The sequence below is a fragment of the Felis catus genome, chromosome D1 (genome assembly GCF_018350175.1).
Source record: "Felis catus isolate Fca126 chromosome D1, F.catus_Fca126_mat1.0, whole genome shotgun sequence".
Lineage (NCBI taxonomy): Eukaryota > Metazoa > Chordata > Mammalia > Carnivora > Felidae > Felis > Felis catus.
The window spans coordinates 107,359,494-107,379,729 of NC_058377.1; the positions used below are offsets into that span (position 1 = coordinate 107,359,494).

The window sequence follows — 20,236 nt, forward strand, 5'->3', positions numbered from 1 at the left end:
AGCTCCTCCGAGATGCTTCCACTGATAGCAGGCTCGCCCTTCGCAGTCCCAGACTGAGTCTCAGGATCTGAGGGGCAGTCAGTGTTTCTGTCCCAGCCTCTCACAGGCACTTTCTCTCTGGATGCCACAGAAGCCCTCTGTAGCAGGCAGGGTTCAGAGAGGCTGAGAGTGGCCCGGGGTCACACAGCCGGTGCTGCAGCCAAACTCAAATCCAGAACGTTGTTAGGCTTACCGTGTCGTTGAGAAAAAGAGACAATGAACCCAGAGGCTGGGGATGGGGTGTGTGTGTGTGTGTGTGTGTGTGTGTGTGTGTGTGTGTGCTGGGGGAATAGCGAGGTGGGCTTCTCCTGGAGGGCCCTGGGTTTGAGGGCAGGCTCACAGGGCTCATTCCAGGGCAGGTAGAATGGGCTCACCTCCCTCCCCAGCCCTTGTCCTGGCCTTATCCTCCCTTCATCCAGCCTGGAGAGCTGATGGAGGGCTAATCCTTACCCTTGCAGATTAGGCAGGACCCAGCCTTTCCACCAGGAGCCCCATCCCTGGCCCGGCCTCTGGCTCTGAGCCAATTTACCCAAGTCCAAGTTCCCCACCACACCCCACCTCACCCTACCAGGGCAGGTCGGCTCTTTCTGAACTAGAGCATTGATTCAGGCCTTAGGGGTGCTCAGAGTTACGAGTGGGGATATGCGTACCATAACTTGCTGTGGCAGCGGAGCCTACAGTCCATAAAGATCTGGGTACCAGCCCCCGCTCTGCCTCCTAAAGGCTGTGACCCTGAGTGATGACTCTCCTATCCCTCCTCCCCTGAGGGAGGCCTCCTGTCATGTCCAAATTTCACGGTACCCCTGGGGGTTCTCTGGGCAGGGTGGGGAGGAGCTGACGATGCTCTTCCCAACTCTCCCCCTCTCCACTTTCTATGACATCTCCACCATGTTCAGTCCTTCCGCATGGCCACCTATCCTGAGAACGGTCAGTGCAGAGGTGGAAGCTGGGCTGCCCTGCACAGAACCTGGGAGTGGAAGAAGCGGGTTCAAATCCGAGCTCTGCCCAGCACGCTGAGAGGCCGCGGGCAAGTCACTTACCGGCTCTGAGCCTCTTCAAGGGGGCTGATTCTACCAACCTCCGGTGGTTGGGGGCTGAGAGCTCAGCGCTGAAGGCCCACATCTCAGCCCTTGCTCCCCTGTCTGAATCCTCCCGGGACTGGAGTATGCTGCTCCTCCTTACCCTGCCAGCCTCAGACTGTGGCCTCCCCAGCCCCACCCCACCTGGGGTTCCAGCCCCCCCCCCCCCACCGGCCACCAGAGTGCAGCTAAGGCTCCTTTCAGTGCCTCCTTGGACCAGAAGCCCTGGAGAGGGTCCCGTGGGCCACAACCGCTCCCTTAATCGAGGGTAGAGGCGGAAAGACTGCCTTCCTTCCGCCATTACTGCTTGCCGAGAAACCCTATTACCAATCACCAGGACTGGAAGAAAGTGTCCAGGAGGAAGGAGTCCTTTAATGGGGCTGCCCTAGCCTCGGGAGACATGACGGTGGTGGGGGGAGAGAGGAGAGGCTCAGGCTTGGGAAACAGGCTCCCATCCTGTTTTCCAAGGAGCTGCTGCCCAGCATTTCTACGAAGTATCCCTGCCCAAGGCCTAGGACCCACAGCTCAGGCCCCTACGCTCAGGGCCTGCCTCTAGGCCCTGCTAGCCCTGCCATTGGCCGGCAGGCCCCCTGCCCCAGGGCTGATCTGTGCCCTCTCCTCTTCCTCCCTGATGCCCCCACGGTCTGCTAGCCACTCCTCAGATGTCCAGTGGCCTGTGGCTCGGGGTCATTTTGTACCCATTTGCTTATTCATCCTCTGACAACCTCCAGCTTCTGGGCAAGGTGACCGAGGCACAGAAGGGCTGAGTTTTGTTGGTAGACTTGAACCTAAGCCTGTGGGAGCAAAGGCCACTCCCCACCCTGCAGGGCTCTGCCCAATGAGAGCCAGTGGTCTCCGGATCTCTGAAGGGTATGACCCTGCTGCTCTTGTGAGAGAGGACAAGAGGCTCACAAGTCCTGTCCTCCGTTCTTGGTCTCCTGAAGGGCAAGGAGTGGAAGCAGGATGAGCCAGCCTTCAAGTCAGAGGGCTCAAATCCTCCTACAAAGCTGTGTGACCTTGGGCAAGTCTCTTCCCCTCTCTGGGCCTCAAATGGAGATAATAATCACACCCCACAGGGCCTCTACCAAAGGCAGGGAGATTCGTTAGGTTAGAGTTGGTGGCCAACAAGGTGGGGATTTGGGGAATGGCCAGTGCCAGGCAGGGCTCCCCTTGGAGGCCTGAGAGCCTGGGGCGAAGGGGCCTGCAGGGCCCGCTCCTCCTTGACTGCCCCCTCCTCCCCTAGAACCAGCTCCAGTCTCTTTCTGGGTTTCTAGGTGACTTGGCTGGCCCCTCTGGATGAGTTCTACTTTAAACCTACTGCTGCTACTGCCTCTGTATTGGGGGGGCTCCCACAGGGGCCCCCAGGCAGGAGCCCCCCCAGCCAAGCCCTGCGGGAGGGGCTGCAGCCCCCACCTATCCTGGTGCCCACGCGCCTTCCCCCCTCCCATCTCTGGAGCGCAGATTTCAGGGCACCTGCTGTAGGCCAGGCACTGCGGAGCCCCTCCTCAACCCCCCTTGTTCGTGGACACCCACGAGGCTTCTGAACCCTTTGGGCAAGCGACCAGTTGTCTCCTTCACAGTGTTCCGTAGGAAGCCCAACGGGCTCCAGGTTCCGTCGTGGGGGTCTGCAGAACGAGGGGGCTATTCTAGGGCTCACTCTGGAAGGCTGGGATGCTTAGGTCCTTAAAGGAGGCGGCAGGCGCCCGGCCTCCCCGGGCTAGGGACGGGGGAGGGGCGCCAGCCGGCAGGAGGCCCATTAGCTGGCTAAGTGCTCCCAGGGAGGGGGAGACCGAGCTGCAGCAGGGGTGGGGAGGGGGGGTGAGGCGAAGTGAGGGCAGAGGGGGTGGGGTGGGAGTGGCTTTTCCTGCATTCAGCTAAGTGCTGCTGGAGTGTGGTGGGGGCAAGGCGCCCCAGGCCCCTGTCTGGCCCTCCAGTAGTACCCTCGTCCCCGCCCCTCCGAAACCTTAGCGGGCTGAACCCTCTCGGTCTTCAGTACCGCCCTCTACACCCAGTCTCTCTGGCTGTACCGCTAACAATCGCCCTGGCGCCAAGCGCTCTCCTCCAACCCCAAGCAAGTCCAGAAGAGCACCCCCGGCGAAGTGCCGGGTCCAGGTATGTCCCTGCCCCATCCCCCCTGGCTGCAGTCGCCGCCCCGACCGCCAGGGGGAGCCGCGGACGCGGGGCGGGCGGGCCCGACGCGACAGGGAGGGGCGGGGCCAAAGCGGCCCCGCCCCCGCCCCGCCCCAGCCGGGCCCCGCCGATTCTCTGGTCTGTCCGGGACAGACTGGCGGGCGGGCGGGCGCTGACGCCGCGGGGCCGGAGCGGGCCGTGCGGGAGCGCGCGGACGGAGCAGCGGCGCCGTCGGTCCCCGTCGGGGCTCCGTGGGTCCCCGACTCGCCCCCGGCCGGGCCATGGCGGGCGCCAGGCCCGGCGTCCACGCGCTGCAGCTGGAGCCGCCCACCGTGGTAGAGACCCTGCGGCGCGGGAGTAAGTTCATCAAATGGGACGAGGTAAGCGCGGGGGCCCCCTGTTCCACCCAGATCCTGGGACTCCCTCGCTGAAACTCAGTCAGATGCCGGGGACCCCCACCCGAGCCTGGGCTGGCCACGGTGCCCCCCCCCCCCCAAGCCAGTCTCGCTTGTGCTCCGGAAACTTGAGTCCCCAGTCGTGCCCGTAATGAAGACTTTGGCCCCCAACCCCACCCCCAATCCCTTCAGCTGTGGAAAATTTGGATTTCCACTCCTTGCTCCGGAGACCTTGAACCCCAATGAATCCCGGACCCCCCTTTTCACTCGCGCTTTCCACCCCTCCCTCCCGGTCTAATTCTGGTTCCCCCAACCCCGGCCTGGTCCCCAGACCATTGCCCAGCACTAGACTCTGGCTGGAGGACCCTGGCCCCCAATCTGGCTCAGCGCACCCCCATTCTTCCTAGTACCCTAGCCTGAACATTGTTCTCCATTCATCACTTTTTCACCCGATTCTTGCTGCACCCTTTTGCCCTGCTTCAGGAGCCCATCCCAGCTCAAGGCTCAGGAGAGAGCACCAAGTCACCCCCTAGTGGAGTCTTTGCCCCCCAAGTTCCTCCACTCCTGGGGAACTTTGCTCTCCACTTCTTAGCATCAGGGACTTTGAAACCCAATAAATCCTGGCCCCCCTTTCTACCGCCCCTGCCCCTGGTGCTTCCTAGAGGCCCCGGCCCCCACCTGCAGCTCCCCGCCCCTTCCTGCGCCCCACCCTCGTTTTTACACCGCCCCCTCCTCTGCCCCCTGGGCCCCTCCTTCCCCAGGGCCTCCACCCCGCCTGCCTGAGCCTCCCCGCTGCTCCTTCCCAGTCAGGCCAGAGGCCTGGAAGACTCTGAGCGCCTTTCCGGCTGGGTGGGGCGGGTAGGCGTGGGAGCTGGGGGAGGGGCTGGGGGCGTGGCCTGAGGCAGCAGGTGTGCCTTAGAGGGGTGCCTGGGAACTCCAGGGACCAGAGGAGACCCCTCCCCCCAGTCTCGCGCAAGGGAAAAGTTTCTCCTTTTCCTTCCAGTGTGATAAACCCAAATAAGGAAGTGGGAACTGGGAGAGGGCCCTGGGGGTGGGGTGGGGGTTGCTGACTGGGACTTGGGGCTGAAGAGCAGGGGGCCGGGGCTGTTTTTGAAGGCCAGACACCAGGGAAGGGGCAGGGGAAGGCCCTGGGGTCGGTACCCACAGAACTCCCCTCTCCTCACACTACTGGGGGACCTGAGCCCCAGGGCAGGGTTGGGAACCCCAGAGAGGGGCTGAGGATGGGCGTCAGCACAGTGAGGCGGGGAGGTCCCCGCATCCCTAAAGTTCTAAGGCCTCCTGTCCTTTGTAAGAAGAGAGATGGGCGGGGCTGGTTGCAGATCCATTCTCCAGAAAAGGAAACTGAGTCTGGAAAGTAGAGACTAACCCCGGTCCCCATAATGGGGTGGCAGCTAAGGCCACCAGCTGAGAGCCTAGCAGGAGTCCTGCTTCCTTGCTGCCCAGGCCATGGGACTCTGGAGCCATACTCCCTGCGAGCAGGTCCTAGCACCTCCTTTTGACCTTAAGCAAGCACCTAGCCTCCCTGTGCCTCGGAATCCTTATCTGTTAAATGGGAAGGAGGATAGCACGGACTTCATAAGGTTGTTAGGAGGACTGAGTGAGCTCATAGAGGGCCACTTGGTCCGGATGACCCTCCCCCCAGCTCTGGCTGCTCGTCCTGAGTCGCACAAGGGTGGCCCTGGGAGTGTGCCAGGGACCAGATCCTCCTCAGAAAATGGAGCTGGCATACCCTTCCTTGTCCTTCTGCCAGCCGCAGGGCTGTTTGAGGGAAGGGAAGACAGAATTCACCGTCTAGTCCCAAGGGCAGGGTGAGTCCCCTTCTGGGGGGACTCAGTCTGTGTTCTGTAAGGTAGGGGGAGCCACAAGACTGTGAGACTCCAGTTGGGTGCAGGGTTGGGGGGGGGGGTCATGGGCTTTGAGGCAGATGTAAGGGCTGAGTGGTTGTCATGAGGCCCTGGGGGACACAAAAGCTGTGGAAGTCAGACTTCCAAACCCTCTGCTTTCAATCCGTAAATATTCTGCAGGGGGCTCCAGGGGCCTCCGACCACTAGGGAGCTGTCAGACCCTCTGAGGAAATTGAGCCCAGGGTTGGGGTCTGGGGAGGGGGGGTCAGATTTCACGGGTGGAGAAGGAAGGAGAGGATATCCTAGCAGAGGAGCAACAGTGGAAAAGCTGGAGGAGGGGAAAGGGAGTCAGTGGTCCCTGTGACTGCGTCTTAGAGTAGGATACAGGTGAGGGCGGGAGGGGCATTGGGACCCCAAATGTCACGCCAGGGACAATCGCGTGAGCTTTATCCAAGGACCGTAGGGAACCACAAAGGACCTGTGGGCTGGATGAGGCTTCGCTTTCACTCAGTGGCAGGAGCACTGGGGTGGATGGCCGGAGGGAGTCCAGGGATCAAGCCTGGGCCACAGCCCTCACTCACTGACCCCTGCCTTCCCGTCCCGTCCCCAGGAGGCTTCCAGTCGGAACCTGGTGACCCTGCGTGTGGACCCCAATGGCTTCTTCCTGTACTGGACAGGACCCAACATGGTGAGGGTGGGCACTGGTACAACTTGCTCAGGTCTAGGACCCCTGGCCCCGACCCTTGAATCCCTCCTACCCACCCGGGAGGGTGGGGCCCAGCTGCTGGCTGACCTCTCCCACGGCTCCCTGGACAGGAAGTGCTAAGGGGGGGGGGGGGCTGAGGCTGGGGCTACAGCAGGGGGTAGCCACTCCCTGGCCCAGGGGGCAGATCTTGGGGGCCCCTGGCTCCCGCCCCATAGCCTCTCAGACCTACTCTGGCATCTGGTTTCCCCAGGAGGTGGACACCCTGGACATCAGTTCCATCAGGGACACGCGGACGGGCCGTTATGCCCGCCTGCCCAAGGTGAGTGATGGGGTCCCGGACCGAGGGTGGGAGCGAGGCCTTGGGGGGACCCCTCTTTACCCTTGGCTTTCAACTACTCAGGACCCCAAGATCCGAGAGGTGCTGGGCTTTGGAGGCCCTGACACCCGGCTGGAGGAGAAGTTGATGACAGTGGTGGCCGGGCCAGACCCGGTGAATACAACATTCTTGAACTTCATGGCCGTGCAGGATGACACAGCCAAGGTGGGCTGGGGCCAAAGGGTCGGCCCTGGGGAGCCTCACTGCTGAGTCAGCCATCACTTAGTGAGCATCCATTGTGTCCTAGGCTGTCCTCTACCCCTATTTCTAATCAGCCTCTGACAAGGCAGTATTTAAGCACTTCACTATGGACGTACCTGGTTCTGGGTGTGGGCTGGGGCTGGGCCAACCCCTCTGTTCCCCGTTCACTCACCCCCCACCCTGTCTCCTGACCCCTCAGGTCTGGACCGAGGAGCTGTTCAAGCTGGCTATGAACATCCTGGCTCAGAACGCCTCCCGGAACACCTTTCTGAGAAAAGCGTGAGTCCCGGGCCTGCCGGGGGGGTGTCGGGGGTTCAGGTGGCCACGCCCAAGCCGTGACCCTTCTGCCTGCCTCCCCAGATACACCAAGCTGAAGCTGCAGGTAAACCAGGATGGACGGATCCCAGTGAAGAAGTGAGTACCCCTTGCCTCAGCCCCTTCTCTCCTGCCCCCACCTTAGTGACCTTTGCCCCCACTGACCCTGACCCCTCTCACCTGCTCAGCATCCTGAAGATGTTCTCAGCAGATAAGAAGCGCGTCGAGACTGCGCTGGAATCCTGTGGCCTCAATTTCAACCGGGTGAGGAGGCCGGGACAGGAGCAACGGAGGATGTCACGGAGGGTGTCTGGTCTCTTGGGGGCTCGCTGCCTCTTGGGTTCTCACCCCACGCTTCTGGTCCCCAGAGTGAGTCCATCCGGCCCGACGAGTTCTCCTTGGAAATCTTCGAGCGGTTCCTGAATAAGCTGTGTCTGCGGCCAGACATTGACAAGATCCTGCTGGAGATGTGAGCGGGGCTGGGCCCACCTCCCAGCCCCCAGAGCGCTGTGTCTGGCCTCTGCCGGCATTCCTTCTTTCCGGCACAGCCAGGGGAAGCGGCACGGCCGGGGGTCCCCGTGCGCCAGGGCTGGGGCCGAGGCTGTGCCGTGAACTGCTCTGTGCTGATCCTTGGCTGGGGTTACTTTCATCAGCCTGTGCCCGGGGCTGGGGACTGAGGGGCTTCGATGTGCTGTGGGACTTTGCCTGAGCTCACACAGCGAGTGAAGACTGGGGCTGAAGTTGGGAAGCAGGCATAGCGGGCCAAACACTCTGTGGCCTCCAAAGCCCTTGCTAATGTCAGTGCCGGCACCTGGTGGTTAGGAGGGTGGATGGGAAAACTGAGGCCCGGGGGGCACAGCCGTTTGCCCAAGTCCCAATCAGCAGGTGCTAGAGCCAGGCCCAGAACTTTCCTCTTCTCCCAGGGCGAGGGCCTGGAGCAGGGGCTGGGGAGGCTCTAGCCTGACTCAGCTTCCTACCCCATTTAGAGGCGCCAAGGGCAAGCCATACCTGACGCTGGAGCAGCTCATGGACTTCATCAACCAGAAGCAACGGGACCCGAGGCTCAACGAAGTGCTGTATCCACCCCTGCGGCCCTCCCAGGCCCGGCTGCTCATTGAGAAGTATGAGCCCAACCAGCAGTTCCTGGAACGAGGTGAGCCGGCGGGGAGCCAGTCGGAGTTGGGGGCTGGCAGCAGGAGGCGCCCCAACTGACCCGGCTGAGCCCACCCATCCCCCAGACCAGATGTCCATGGAGGGCTTCAGCCGCTACCTGGGGGGTGAGGAGAATGGAATCCTGCCCTTGGAGGCCCTGGATCTGAGCGCAGACATGACCCAGCCGCTAAGCGCCTACTTCATCAACTCCTCACACAACACCTATCTCACAGGTGAGTGAGCCACCCTCGGGCAGCTGGAGCGGTGGCATCCATGACCTCTGCCCCTCACGTCACCTCCCTCGTTTGGGGGTGACCCGTCCTCGGGATGCAGGCAGGGAACAGGCAGCCTACCCCAGGGCACCGGAGGCATTTGGATTTATCCTAAGTGGGCGGGAAGGGCTTTTCGGAGGGTGTTATTCAGGGGAGGCGATGAGGCCCAATAAACGGAGCAGGTGCTCTGCAGAGATTGCATGGGAGGCAGCGAGGGGCCTCCCCGGGCAGGAGGTGATGGAGGCTATTCCAGGGCGGCGGCCGGCAGTGAAAGGAGGAAAGGGAAATGAAGGGCCGTGGGGGTGTTGGGGACAACTCTCCACTCGAGGCCAGTAGATAGGAGGGGGATGTTTATCTGAGAGAGGATGAGCCCCGGCGAAGGAACCAGCCATCAGCCAGCCCTGCTCGATGCTGACTCTGCCCGGTTTGGATGGATGCCAGGGGCTGGGTGGCAGGACGTGGGCCCCGCCCTGGGGGATTTTAGGAGAGATGATGCTGGTTCCACAGTGAATTAAGGAGTGATGGAGGGCTGGCCAGACAGCGTGCCAGGGCTGGGCCGGGCCGGGCTGGGCCGCCGCGGGGGCCTCTGCGTCTCCAGCATGGCTGGCTGAGGGGCCGTGGCGGGCCTGGGGAGGAGGGTGAGGACCCCGGCTGGCCGGGCGGCTGTGGTGATGGAGCCTGGCCGCCAGCGGGGCAGCTGGCTGGGACGTCGTCGGTGGAGATGTACCGGCAGGCACTGCTCTGGGGCTGCCGCTGCGTGGAGCTGGACGTGTGGAAAGGGCGGCCCCCGGAGGAGGAGCCCTTTATCACCCACGGCTTCACCATGACCACCGAGGTGCCGCTGCGAGACGTGCTCGAGGCCATTGCGGAAACCGCCTTCAAGACCTCGCCCTACCCTGTCATCCTCTCCTTCGAGAACCACGTGGACTCGTGAGTGGGCCCCTGACCCGGGAATCCCCCCGATCGGCCCAAGACAGCCATCCCACCAGGGCACTCTTTGTTCCTGTGACCCTCTGACCCCGAGGGCCTTTGGTCTCCCCTGGGGACTGAAGTCAGCTTCACCCCACCCCGTCCAGGAGCTTCTGACCTTTGACCTTGGCCCCACAGGGCAAAGCAACAGGCGAAGATGGCCGAGTACTGTCGTTCGATCTTTGGGGACGCGCTGCTCATCGACCCACTGGACAAGTACCCGGTATGAGGGCTTGGCACTGGGGCAGGGCGTGGGGGGTGAGGGCGCCCCTGCAGGCCCTGACCTGTCTGTGCCCGCCAGCTGGCCCCAGGCGTCCCGCTGCCCAGCCCCCAGGACCTGATGGGCCGCATCCTGGTGAAGAACAAGAAGCGACACCAGCCCAGCACTGGTGTCCCCAACAGCTCCATTCGCAAGCGGCCGCTGGAGCAGAGCAGCTCGGCCCTGAGCGAGAGCTCTGCCACCACCGAGCCCTCCTCGCCTCAGCTCGGTATGGCCCCTGCCCGGCCTTCACCCCCGATCCTGACCCTGAACTCTTAACCTCACTGAGTTCAACCTCCCCAGTGACGCTCCTGCGGCTCCCGGCCTGACCTCCCTCCCCGCGGGGTCTCTTACTGCCACGCAGCTGATGATGGGACCTCTGACCCCTGTCCCCGGGCACTGACTTCACTGAACTATAGCCCAGCTGGATTTGGTTCCATCCGATTTCTGACCCCTCAACCTCAGTTTCCCACCTCGCAGAGCCCTCCTGTTAACCAGATTATGACCCTGAATTCTGACCTCTGGCCTCTGACCTCCATGAACTACCTCCTCATGCTTCGGGTGTGGCCCTCAGACCTCCAACCCCCCTCTTCTGTGACCCCCACTGAGTCCGTCTACCCCTTGGTTATGATTTTAGCTAACCCTTGACCTCTCACTTTATCGAAGTCCCCTGGGCATGTGACCCCGACCGCTCACCTCACTGAGCCACCTCGTTGGGTATGGCTATGATTGACGCCTGACTTGGGAATCCCACTGTGTCATCCTTTACCCCCACTGCCAAGGCACCTGTATCTCAGTTCCTGGCTTCTCACCCTTCTGAGCCACGCTACCTACCTCTCTGACGGATAGGACTCTGGACCCTGACCTTTGACCCATGACCCCTATGCACTACTCTTGGCTTCTGCTCCTACCCCCAGCCACGCTGCCCTGAGATCACCCCCTGACCTCCCCGCTGAGTCGCCTCCACACACGGCCCCTCGTGGCTCCTGAGTGTCTAAGTTTGAGGACCCCTGTGGCCCTGTTTTCTGCAGGGTCCCCCAGCTCTGACAGCTGCCTGGGCCTGAGCAATGGGGAAGAGCTGGGCCTTGAGAAGCCCAGCCTGGAGCCTCGGAAGTCTCTGGGCGAGGAGGGGCTACAGCGGGGCCCTGATGCTCTTGGATCTGCCGACCGTGAGGACGAGGAGGAAGACGAGGAAGAGGAGGAACAGGCAGATCCCAAAAAGCCGACCTCGGATGAGGTCAGTCCCACAGGCGGGAAGAGGCAGACGCAGCGTGTTTTAATTCCCCAAGCGTTTGCTGAACACCTACTGTGTGCCAGACACAGCACTGTGTACTGGGCCTGACCATGATCAGATGTTATTCCTGTTCTCTTGGAGTTCCCAGGGTGTGTGGGGGATGGGGGGAGGAGGGGGTCATAGGTACATAGGCACGGAAGCAAGTGTGAAGTTATGCTCATGACTGGGCCGGGGGAGGGTGAGTTAGGGGGCAGAACTGGGGGGAAGAAGGAGAGACTGACCTGGGCGGGGAGGTTAGGCGATTAGACCTGAGGAAGAGGAACATTGCGTACGTACGCGTGTGTACAAAGGCCCTGTGGCAGGACTGGAGAGGGCAGGAAGGGGCAGTGTAAGACAAGGGAGTGTTGAGTTCCGAGAGGAGCCTGGGTGACAGGAAAGGTGGATCCTGAGGTCAGATTTGGGAGGGGACCAGAGTGGGGAAGGGTGTGTGCGGGTGTGTGTAGGCGAGGCCAAGCTCAGCATTGAGAGTGTCAAGTTCAAGGCTCTTGGTGGGTCACCCGAGAGAGGAGATGGCAAGGTGGTAGTTGGAAATAATGGCTCGTCTGCACGTGAATAACCGAGTCCCTGGGGTTGGGTGACGAGTGCCAGCTTCCAAGGATCAGGGAGGCAGGAGGCAAAGGAGGAAGGTGGGGCCCATGGGACCAGGACTGACGGTCCACAGAGCGGCTGGGGCCCTTGCTGAGAGCCACTGGGCAGTGCGATTGCAGAGGCGGGCAGAGGGTCAGGACCTCCCTCCTGGCAGGGGGCAGATGAGGCAACTTCCAGCTGATGGCTGGGGGGCATGGCCCTGCCGACCCTGTCTTTGGCGGCCACAGGGCACTGCCAGCAGTGAAGTCAATGCCACTGAGGAGATGTCAACCCTCGTCAACTACATCGAGCCTGTCAAGTTCAAGTCCTTTGAGGCTGCTCGAAGTGAGTGGGGTGGGAGATGGTGGGAGTAGGAGCCAGCCCAGCCTCTCCAGACCTGACCCCCTCCCACGCCCCCCACCCCCTCCCTCCCCCAGAGAGGAACAAATGCTTCGAGATGTCATCCTTCGTGGAAACCAAGGCCATGGAGCAACTGACCAAGAGCCCCATGGAGTTTGTGGAGTATCCTTCCGCAGTGCCGGGGCTGGCGGACCAGGGTGGGGGTGCTCACAGGCGGGCTCGGATGTTCTGATCCCACTTACGCCACCCGCGCAGGGTCCTTGCCCTCGAGCACCTTGGCCTGGGCTTGGGGCTAGCCTGGGAGACTGCATGGGGGCTAGGCCGAGAGGCAGGGGGGCCGGAGGGGCAGAGGCCGGGAAGGGGGTTCACAGGAGCGCAGGGTGGGCCTGGGGCGGGGGCCGGTAAAGAGCATGGCCCCTGACTGCCCACCTCAGATACAATAAACAACAGCTCAGCCGCATCTACCCCAAGGGCACCCGCGTGGACTCCTCCAACTACATGCCCCAGCTCTTCTGGAACGTGGGCTGCCAGCTTGTGGCCCTCAACTTTCAGACCCTGGGTGAGCACCAGCCTGCTTCGACCCCCCGGCTTCCAACCTCGCCAGTTTCTGCTCTGCGACCCTGCTGACCTTGTCCAAAAGGACTTCTGACTTCCTGATCCCAGATCTCCAGACCAAACCAAGACCTTGGCTCACCTCAACTCCTGACCTTGGCTGACCTTTCCCCCTGATCCCACTTGATCTGACCCTCCCGGTCCCTGGTCCTCCCTCTGCATTGAACCGTCCTTCGCGACTCCTGACCCCAGGGGGCTGGCTGACCCTTGCCGTCCCCACGTCACCCCCAGATGTGGCGATGCAGCTCAACGCGGGTGTGTTTGAGTACAACGGACGCAGCGGCTACCTGCTCAAGCCCGAGTTCATGCGGCGGCCGGACAAGTCCTTCGACCCCTTCACCGAAGTCATCGTGGACGGCATCGTGGCCAATGCCTTGCGGGTCAAGGTGGGGCCAGGGGAGGGCCCTGGCAGGGTGTCCTGGGGGCGGGACTCTTCGCAGCCACCTCACCCTCCTGGCCCCCTCAGGTGATCTCGGGGCAGTTCCTGTCCGACAGGAAGGTGGGCATCTACGTGGAGGTGGACATGTTTGGCCTCCCCGTTGACACACGGCGCAAATACCGCACTCGGACGTCTCAGGGGAACTCATTCAATCCTGTGTGGGATGAGGAACCCTTTGACTTCCCCAAGGTGAGCCCGGGGCCTGCACCCGCCCCGCCGGGCCCTCGGGGCAGCAGGAAGCAGGTGCGTGGGTTGGTGGTCAGGAGTCGGAAGGCGGGTGCGCCTGTCACCTCCAGGCCCCGCGTGTGACAGGGTCAGGCCTGGGCTCCTTGCCCTCTGCAGCCTTTGAGAAGAGCACAGGAAGGTGAGACAGCTGGAGGGCCTGCAGCGCCCCCCATGAGGAGCGGGGGCAGCCCACCCCCTCGCTCAGGCAGGAAGGACCTGTCTGAGATCACAGCCGCAGGCTCACGCCAGCTCTGGCCCGCCTCCCGGACGGACTGGACCTCGGTGCGCCGCTGGGGTGGGTGTGGCTCCATCCCGGACCCAAGGCTCACTGTACAGTTTCTAACCTGGCCATGACCGGGACCGTCCCATGAGAGCGGTGCCTGGAGGGGTCTGCCCCGTTCTCTCCGCTGCTCGCCATCGGTTGGGCCGGGCCGTGGAGGCCGCCACTGGTTCAGTGGCGACGGTGACCGATGGTCAGTAATTGGGTCAGCTCGTCTGAGGGGCCACTCGGAGCGCTGGCCTTGGTGGCTGTGGTCAGCTGTGGCCCTGTGGACGCGGTGGCCGTGGGTCAGCTCCCTGGCTCAGCACCGGTCTGGGCCCTCAGGTGGTGCTCCCCACGCTGGCTTCGCTCCGCATCGCGGCCTTTGAGGAAGGTGGCAAGTTTGTGGGGCATCGGATTCTGCCCGTCTCTGCCATCCGTTCAGGTGAGGCCAGCTGGGCTCTGGGAAGCACAGGGGCGGTGTGTGCGGGTACCCGGTGGGGCCCAGCCACCTTGCCGTCCCCCCCTCCCAGGGTACCACTACATTTGCCTGCGGAACGAGGCCAACCAGCCGCTCTGCCTGCCAGCCCTGCTCATATACACCGAAGCCTCCGACTATATTCCTGATGACCACCAGGGTGAGCAGGGGCGGGGGGTGGGGGGCTGGCCAGGCAGGGTGGGGGACAGGCGTGCCGGCAGGGTCCGGCAGTGGCTGAGCCGGGTGGCCCCAGCTGAGGGTGGTGAACAGCCCTGAGGGCGGGTTTGGGTTCCGTGGTCCTTCCGCGAAACCAGAACAGTGGGGAAGGTGTGGCCCCGGGGGTTCTGTCTCGGAGACCCTTGCCCTCTGCTCCCCACCCAGACTACGCAGAGGCCCTGATCAACCCCATCAAGCATGTCAGCCTGATGGACCAGAGGGCCAAGCAGTTGGCCGCCCTCATCGGGGAGAGCGAGGTGAGCCAGGGCAGGTCAGGGGCGAGCGGGAGACAGGAGGCTCCGGGTGACTTGGACCCTTGGGGCTGCTGGGGGTGTGGGTGGGGTGGGGTGGTGAGGGCTGATCTCTGGACCCCGTCTTCTCCACGCTCCCCTGCCCGCACTGCCCTATCCCAGTGCCAGCTGGTGGTCTGGCTCCTCTCCCCGAGTGGAGCTGTTCACTGCCTTACTGTCGACGCCAGCCCGATGGCATTCACCCACACCCTCTCCTCTGCCTGCGGGGCCGGTTCCTCTTTTGGCTCCTCTCATCCAGAGTAGACAATAGAGCCAAGGGTATGCTGAGCGTCAGATCTGTGCCTGGCCCGGTGTGAGCTCTTTTCACCGACTCGACTCCTAGAATCCTCCCCCCCCCCCGCCCCCTGTCACCTGAGTCGCGTCCTGCCACCCCAGTGTAGAGATGGGGACACCGAGGCTCTCCAGCCGGGCCTCCAACGCCGGCCATTCTGCCATGCCGCCCGGTGTGGGGCCTCTGGCCTTTCAGACTCAGTAGGCTCAGCTGCCTTGGGTGGCTGTCCACGTCGTAAGGAGGTGGAAACTACCCCTTTGGCGTGCGGGAGGCTTTCAGGACAGACCCGGGCTGGAATCTCTCCAGCTGAAGGGCAGGGTTCGGTAAACCCTGGGGTCCTGGGGGCCAGGAGATGGGCAGTGGCTTCTGTGGGGAGGGGTCAGGAGCAGAGGCTTGCCCGCACAGCTAGAGCCGGTCCCCCGGGGCCTGTGGCAGGCAGAGAAATGAGGCTGCTGGAGCTGTCAGCGGGAGAGGCTGGTGCCCACTCTGCGGTCACTTCCTTCATTGATTTAATCAGGAGCTAAGCAACGAGGAAGATGAGCAGCTGCGGGTGAGGGTGGAGGGGGACTGGGAAAGGGGGAGGAAGCTTGGGGCGGGGCCAAGGTTTTCCTGAACAATCTGGAAGTTCCTGAGCACATGCACGGGGGCCCGGCATCCTAGGGACGCGACCTCACGTTATCTGCCCCACACCCTGCGTGGAACCGGGGTTCTAGAAATGCTTACCTTATTACCTCTTATTTCTCTTGCGGGCGTTCAATAGCCCCGTATTCCAGATGGGGAGTCCAGGCCAGACGGGCCGAGGGAAGCGGACCAGGGGCATCGGGGAGCCCCGGGAGGTGGCGAAGGACAGAAGGGCCTGGAGAGAACGGCATTTCTGGAAAGAGCATTCCGCTTTCTCCCCCTCAGGCTCAGGTTGGCCCAGAAACCTGTCAGGAGACTCCATCTCAGCAGCCGGTGACCCCAAACCCCACACCCAGCACACTGGACATCTCCCCGCGCCGGCCCCCGGGCCCCGCCACGTCCCCTACCAGCCCCTCCCTCGGCAGCCCAGGTAAGGGGCAGCCTGGGCCCAGGGTGGGCTGAGGGGGCAGCTCCGCTCTTCCGCCCGCCAGCCCCTCACGGCCCTGCCTCTGCTCTCCAGGGCAGCGCGACGACCTCATCGCCAGCCTCCTCTCAGGTGCGGGGCAGGGGCTGTTCCGGAGGGGGTGAGGCGCCCCTGCGGGGTTGGCCTGCCCCGGCCCAGCCCCGCCCACCTTTGCCCCGTCGCCCGCAGAGGTGGCCCCGGCCCCGCTGGACGAGCTCCGAGGCCACAAGGCTCTGGTGAAACTCCGGAGCCGTCAAGAGCGAGAGCTTCGGGAGCTGCACAAGAAGCATCAGCGGAAGGCGGTTGCCCTCACTCGCCGGTTGCTCGACAGCTTGGCCCAGGCCCGGGCTGAGCGCAGGTGCCGGCAGCGGCCGGGTGTCCTGTGAGTGTCCAGACCACGTGCACGCGAGTGGGTGCCGTGCGCGGTGACGGGAACGTGCGGGGGGGTGTGCGCGTGGGGTTCTGCACGAGGTGAGCCCCTTGACGCCCAGGGAGGAGGGTCCGGGGCCAGGGAGATAGAGTCTTCCCACGTTGGGTCCCGCCCTCCCTGCCGGGGAACTAGATCGCTCTAGAAGCCCCCCCCCCCCCCACCACGAGGAGCACGTATTTCCAGCAACCGGTGCCCACACAGGCTCCCGTCATTCGGATGGAACTGATGGGCCTCGTTGTTGGCATAACAGACACCGCCCTCCCAGCCCGAGTCCCTGTGACAACCTGAGTGTCACCCAGAGGGGTTCTTCCTGCAGAGGCGGGGAGGACGAGAAGGCGGAGGAGGAAGAGGTGAAGCGGTATCGAGAGTTCCAGAAGAGACAGGTGCAGAGTCTGCTGGAGCTGCGGGAGGCCCAGGCGGATACAGAGGCCGAGCGGAGGCTGGAGCATCTGCGACAGGTGAGGTGGGCGTGGGGCAGCAAGCGGGGTGGGGGCCTGTCTCTCGGACAGACCCGGCCTCAGCCTGTGTCACCTGGTGGCCGTCCGTGTCCGCAGGCTCAGCAGCGGCTCAGGGAGATCGTCCTGGATGCTCACGCCACCCAGTTCAAGCGGCTGAAGGAGACGAATGAGAGGTGAAGGCCAAGGATCCTGTGTGGGTGGGGCAGGGGGCTCCCTGGTGTTGTTAGGAGGAGGGGAGAGCCCCCAGACCTGCCCTCCACCCTTCCTCCTCCCCGCCACCGCCTCGTCCAGGGAGAAGAAGGAACTGCAGAAGATTCTGGACAGGAAGCGCCACAACAGTATCTCAGAAGCCAAGACAAGGGAGAAACATAAGAAGGAGGCGTAAGGGCACCGGGGCCACGGGGGCTGGGGGCTGGGAGCCCGGGGGGCTGGGCACCGAGCCCACTCTGTCTTGCTCCCTGCAGGGAACTGACAGAGATTAACCGTCGGCACATCACCGAGTCCGTCAACTCCATCCGTCGGGTGAGTGAGGCTCAGGTCCCGCCGCAGCCCCCTCCTGTTCCTTCCTTCATTAGAAAACCATCTCGGTGCCTGGCCTGTTGCTATATTATCCTAGAGGGACTTCTAGAACCTTTTCCCTCTGGGCCCCACAGCCCTCTCTTGCCCCCTGACATCCTATCTGGAGCCAACTGCCTGTAACAGTGTCCCATGGCGTTGGAGTCTCTGTCTGGAATGTTTGCTGGGTCACGTCAGAATCCTGGCCCCGCAGCTCTGGGGGGCTTGCACCTGCCTGACTTCTTCCGTAGCCAGAGCCCTGGGGCCCTGACCCCTCCCATAGGGACCTGTGGCTGAGCCTCCCCCGTCCCAACTGCCCCCCCCCCCCCCCCCCCCCCCCCCGCAGCTGGAGGAGGCCCAGAAGCAGCGGCACGAACGCCTTGTGGCCGGGCAGCAGCAGGTGCTGCAGCAGCTGGCCGAAGAAGAGCCCAAGGTGAGGCCTTGGATGAGGCGGGCAGGAGGCAGGCAGGGCGCTGGGCGGCCCGGCCTCGCCTGTGATACTCCCCCTCCTCCCCCCGCAGCTGCTGGCCCAACTGGCCCAGGAGTGTCAGGAACAGCGGGCAAGGCTGCCCCAGGAGGCCTGCCGGAGCCTGCTGGGCGAGACGCCGGAGGGGCTGGGGGACGGGCATCTGGTGGCCTGTGCCAGCAATGGTCACGCACCTGGGAGCGGCGGGCACCTGTCTGGCGCTGACTCAGAGAGCCAAGAGGAGAATACGAAGCTCTGAACTGGCTGAGCGAGAGGTGGCCACAGGATGGGTGCTGGGAGGGCAGGAAGCTAAGACACTAAGGCTCTTTTGTTTTGTTTTTGTTTTTGTTTTTAACTTTTTATCTTTAGAAATTTTATTTTTTTAAACCGGGGCAAGCACCCCACACTAACCCCCTTACTTCACCCTCCTGGGGCCCCATTAGTCCCCAGCCCCTCCTTCCTGCCTTCAGTCCTAAGGAAGGTGCTGGGTCACTGTGGGCCGGGAGGTTTTTGCGCTCCCTTGGTGCCCACACCCCAGAGTGGGGGTTGTCTCCCTCACTTCCCCCGGGAACACTGGCGGAGACTTTGAGCTCTGGGACGTAGGGTCACCTTCTTGCTCTCTTCTTTGGGAATTTTTTTTTTTTTTTTTACACGAATAAAAGTGGATTTCAGGGACCCTGTGTGCAGTGTGGTCTGGGGTGGGGCAGTTCTGGAGAGGGCCCTGGGCCCTGTCTGGCTCTACGGGCTTCAGTTTCCTCATCTATAAAAAGGGTTTGTGGGGTTGAGGTCAGGCCCTCGGTGAAGGGTTGCTGGGTTTTATCCTTGAGACCTCCTTGCTGGGGGCCTGCAGATCTCCCCGATGACCTGACATTAGAGGTCCTGTGGCCTCCCCGCACACTTTCCCGCCTTTATGTCCTCTGTCTCGGGCCTATCGCTTCTTCCCCGCCCCGCCCCCTCCCCCCCCCACCTCTCATTACTTTTCTCCCTCCTGGGCCCTTCTTGTCCTCCCTTCGCAAAGGCTTAGGCCTCTGCTTCAGGAAGCCTTCCCTGCCCCCCCTTCCTGTTGCCTGATATGACCCAAGCACCCAGCATCTTCCGACGAGGCGGTTCTGGGCCCCTCGCAGGCAGTTGACTCTAACTGGGGATGGACCTTGTCAGCTCAGAACCTGCCCGACATCAGGGGACCGGACCTGGGCTCTCGGGTGATACGCTAGGTGGGGAATGGGTGGACCTAGTAGTGACCCTTCTCCCAAGGGACTCTTGGGAGAAGGGAAGCTGACAGTCACAGATGCATACAGGGACTGGGAGACCCAGCATCCCCCTCATCCCTGTGAGGGAGATGTTATGCCTGTTTTACAGATGAGGAAACTGAGGCCCAGAGCAGAAGTCCCGTGTGCCAGGCCACAGCTAAGTCAAGATGTCCTGACCTGGAGGCAGGGCGGGCCTGGACCTTCTGTGGCAGACTGTCTTCCGGCCAGGTTGGAGGACCTGCTCCATGCTGCTCTCTCCTGCCTCTGGACAGCGTGGAGTGGCAGAGACCCCGCAGCGAGGGTGCGGCTAGGTTCTGCTGCAGGGTCGGGCTGGCACTTCTTCAAGGCCTCTCCCGGCTTCCTGGCTTCCTGGGCCGACTGCCTCCCTCCTCCAGAGGAAGGCAGCCTCTTATCTGGGCTTATCTCCTGCCAATTGAGTGTTTTCTTTCTTTGTTTTTGCTGCAGCCTCAGGCAAACAGGGCGGGGAGGCCAGAGAGAAAAGGCTGCCTGAGCAAGGCCCTTCCCAGGGCTGGGGGCCTCTCCCCTTTGCCCTGCTCCCTCAGGGTTAATACCGTTATTGTCCAGACCTTCCCGGCTTCTGGGGTCAGGCCTTGTCCTGTCCCCAGATTGGCCTACCGTATTCCATGACCAAGTCGTGTCTTCCCGATTTGGCTCACCACTACCTTACAGAAGAAACACTCCATGTTAGTCCCCGGATCCTCAAAGGCCAGGCTAAACTCCAAACTCCTGGGTATGACATTCCAGACCCCCAGAATCCTGGCCTCTGCTGCTCCCCCATATCCTTTCATGGGTCCACTCTTTTCTCTGCTGGCAATGACCGCTTCCTTCCCCATCTCTCTTTTTAAGTAAGTCCCGGCTCTAACTCACCCCTGCCCTGGCCCTCACCCCGGTACCAGTCCCTGTTAACAGCACTCAGCTGGCGGTAACTCCACTCTGAGAGGCTGGCTCACCTCTGCCAGGAAGCTTCTGACGGCGGGGCTGTTGTGGCCTAATTCATCTTTGTATATTCTTTACAAAGCGCTGGCTGGTCTATAGGGGGCGCCAATAAATCTTTCTGGAATTGAGCTCGGAGCCCTGCTCCCAGGTCCTGGTGAAGCTTTTCGGTTCCCTAGTGATCAGTCCATTCACAGCTCTGGGACCAGCCTTCTTCCATCGTCCCCTCCCCCGCTTTGTGCGTCCGGC

At 62.7% G+C, this 20,236-nt stretch overlaps 1 protein-coding gene and 1 long non-coding RNA gene across 4 annotated transcripts; one reads left to right on the top strand and one right to left on the bottom strand.

Moving 5' to 3' along the window:
• Positions 1-3,380: 3,380 nt before the first annotated feature.
• PLCB3 (phospholipase C beta 3) lies at positions 3,381-20,118 on the top strand. Of its 3 annotated transcripts, XM_045039495.1 has the most exons (32): positions 3,381-3,628; positions 6,119-6,196; positions 6,465-6,533; positions 6,615-6,755; positions 6,991-7,070; positions 7,152-7,205; positions 7,295-7,370; positions 7,475-7,575; positions 8,093-8,259; positions 8,345-8,491; positions 9,220-9,460; positions 9,638-9,722; positions 9,801-9,987; positions 10,790-10,995; positions 11,868-11,964; positions 12,057-12,141; positions 12,414-12,538; positions 12,823-12,977; positions 13,058-13,219; positions 13,860-13,959; positions 14,048-14,152; positions 14,374-14,465; positions 15,697-15,841; positions 15,932-15,967; positions 16,064-16,256; positions 16,555-16,762; positions 16,859-16,935; positions 17,054-17,143; positions 17,227-17,284; positions 17,664-17,750; positions 17,839-18,058; positions 19,143-20,118. In XM_045039495.1, the coding sequence occupies exons 1-31, from the start codon at positions 3,530-3,532 to the stop codon at positions 18,040-18,042; spliced, it is 3,750 nt and encodes a 1,249-aa protein (XP_044895430.1). In that variant the 5' UTR covers positions 3,381-3,529; the 3' UTR covers positions 18,043-18,058; positions 19,143-20,118. The 3 variants fall into 3 exon arrangements, with proteins under 3 accessions (XP_044895430.1, XP_023095762.1, XP_023095763.1); XM_023239994.2 differs by lacking the exon at positions 19,143-20,118 and having other exon boundaries at positions 17,839-18,458; XM_023239995.2 differs by lacking the exon at positions 19,143-20,118 and having other exon boundaries at positions 3,382-3,628; positions 16,621-16,762; positions 17,839-18,458.
• On the bottom strand, positions 13,219-15,697 carry LOC123380646. The gene is made up of 3 exons (XR_006586683.1): positions 15,514-15,697; positions 13,600-13,976; positions 13,219-13,373 (listed from the first exon to the last, which is right to left on the bottom strand). It is a non-coding gene; the product is annotated as an uncharacterized LOC123380646 (long non-coding RNA).
• Positions 20,119-20,236: the final 118 nt, after the last annotated feature.

Bases quoted from the DNA above. Each gene is read 5' to 3' on its own strand.
- PLCB3 (XM_045039495.1), top strand. From the start codon at position 3,530: ATGGCGGGCGCCAGGCCCGGCGTCCACGCGCTGCAGCTGGAGCCGCCC. The intron at 7,371-7,474 runs GTGAGGAGGCCG...TCTGGTCCCCAG, and splicing joins GTGGCCTCAATTTCAACCGG to AGTGAGTCCATCCGGCCCGA. The intron at 12,142-12,413 runs GTATCCTTCCGC...TGCCCACCTCAG, and splicing joins AGCCCCATGGAGTTTGTGGA to ATACAATAAACAACAGCTCA.